The sequence below is a fragment of the Phytophthora parasitica genome, assembly GCF_000247585.1.
Source record: "Phytophthora parasitica INRA-310 unplaced genomic scaffold supercont2.4, whole genome shotgun sequence".
Classification (NCBI taxonomy): Eukaryota; Oomycota; class Peronosporomycetes; order Peronosporales; family Peronosporaceae; genus Phytophthora; species Phytophthora nicotianae.
In genome coordinates, this window is record NW_008648990.1 from 2,226,266 (window position 1) to 2,227,686 (window position 1,421).

At 54.8% G+C, this 1,421-nt stretch overlaps 1 protein-coding gene across 1 annotated transcript; it reads right to left on the minus strand.

Annotated features, from left to right (window-relative positions):
• Positions 1–592: 592 nt before the first annotated feature.
• On the minus strand, positions 593–992 carry PPTG_21345 (hypothetical protein; the record flags this gene model as incomplete). Its single annotated transcript, XM_008896598.1, has 2 exons — positions 593–632; positions 703–992. The coding sequence occupies 2 exons, from the start codon at positions 990–992 to the stop codon at positions 593–595; spliced, it is 330 nt and encodes a 109-aa protein (XP_008894846.1).
• Positions 993–1,421: the final 429 nt, after the last annotated feature.

Consider the following 1,421-nt stretch of genomic DNA (forward strand, 5'->3'; position numbering starts at 1 on the left):
TTGCGAGAATCGGTCAGAGGGTCATCGTAACTAGGGCGTGTCTGGTGAACGCCGTCAGTAGACATCCGGGTAATGCCTACCCCCATGCCCGCTCTTTCGCGCGTTTTATTCGTGAATCGCTTCGACGTGGCTACTCCTGTCCGAGAACTCCTGTGTAGAGTCATCCGTCGTACCCGCCGCCCGGGCCTCTCCTCCGTTAAGGTTTTGTCATATGAATGGAAGGAGACTGAGGGATCCGGGGTAAACTGAGAACTGACTGCGAAGGCAGACCTTTCGTGAAGGATGGCGTCGTAGGTGAGAAAGATACGACGGGCTCGGAAGTTTGTGATCCTTGGCGCTGGCCCCAGTGACCGGAAGTCCCAGTCTCGCTGAAGGAACAACCGCGAGGGATACCAGATGCGCATACTAAACTTCTGGACAACGCTGCCAAGTCCGATTGAAATGGAGCAACATCACCCAAGATACCGATTGTTCAAGGTCGTTAGAAATGGCGTACGACTCCGGCTGGGTCTAGCGGCTCACAGCATTGCTTGCGCTCCTCCAGGAATACACCCAGCAGCTGGCGAACAGAACCCAGTTCGCCCTTCAGAGATCAGATTTCGTCATCATGATGAACCATTGGATGGATTTCTCTGCTGGTGCTGCCGGGCGAGTTAGCACTTCCTGGCCCAACTGACCGCGTTCTTCCGCAACTCGAGTCACCTCCGCTGGATTTCATCAAGCTTCGTGTACAAGTGTACGACCTCATCCTGGGGAGTCTTGAGCTTGTCTTGGGACCCGAGAAGCAGAGATTCCACGTCATCCAGCTGGCAGTTCAAGATGTCGCTCGTCTGCTTCTGAACCAGGAGAAGACGTGTGTGCTTCCCTAAACCCCGGAGCTCTACTAACGTATTCGCGTCCAAGTCCATTAACGACAGCTCCCATTGACGGTAATCTGGAACAGGAGCGGTATCAGCACGCTCTAGAGCCCGGCTAAAAACTACATTTGCCATCTCGCTCCTGGGATGATCCTGGTCAGCACGATTGAGTATGGATTCCACCTCATTCACCTGTGCCTGAGCAGCCCGAAGAGCATTGAGAGTATTTAAGGCAGAACCGGTCTGGTGAACCACTCAGTCGATGTTCCGCCCTTGCCCCCTCTGGGTAATCCCAGCAGCAATCTCCTGCACTTCTGGGACTGACACATAGAGGTACGTGTATGCTGGAAGAGGTAAGGCCGGTCGGGCAAGCGCCGCCAAATCAGAAACGGCGACGTCTCCCGAAACGGCGACTTGATGTCACGGGACTGCGAAATGCGGGGGTGTTGTGGCTCCGTGACACCAAGTCAATGTAGCCGCCGTATATGTCGAAGGTCTGATTTTGAGTGCGATGGTTCGCGGAGTTGCTGGTCCTGTGAACTCGGCAGTGGCTTGGAGCTACCA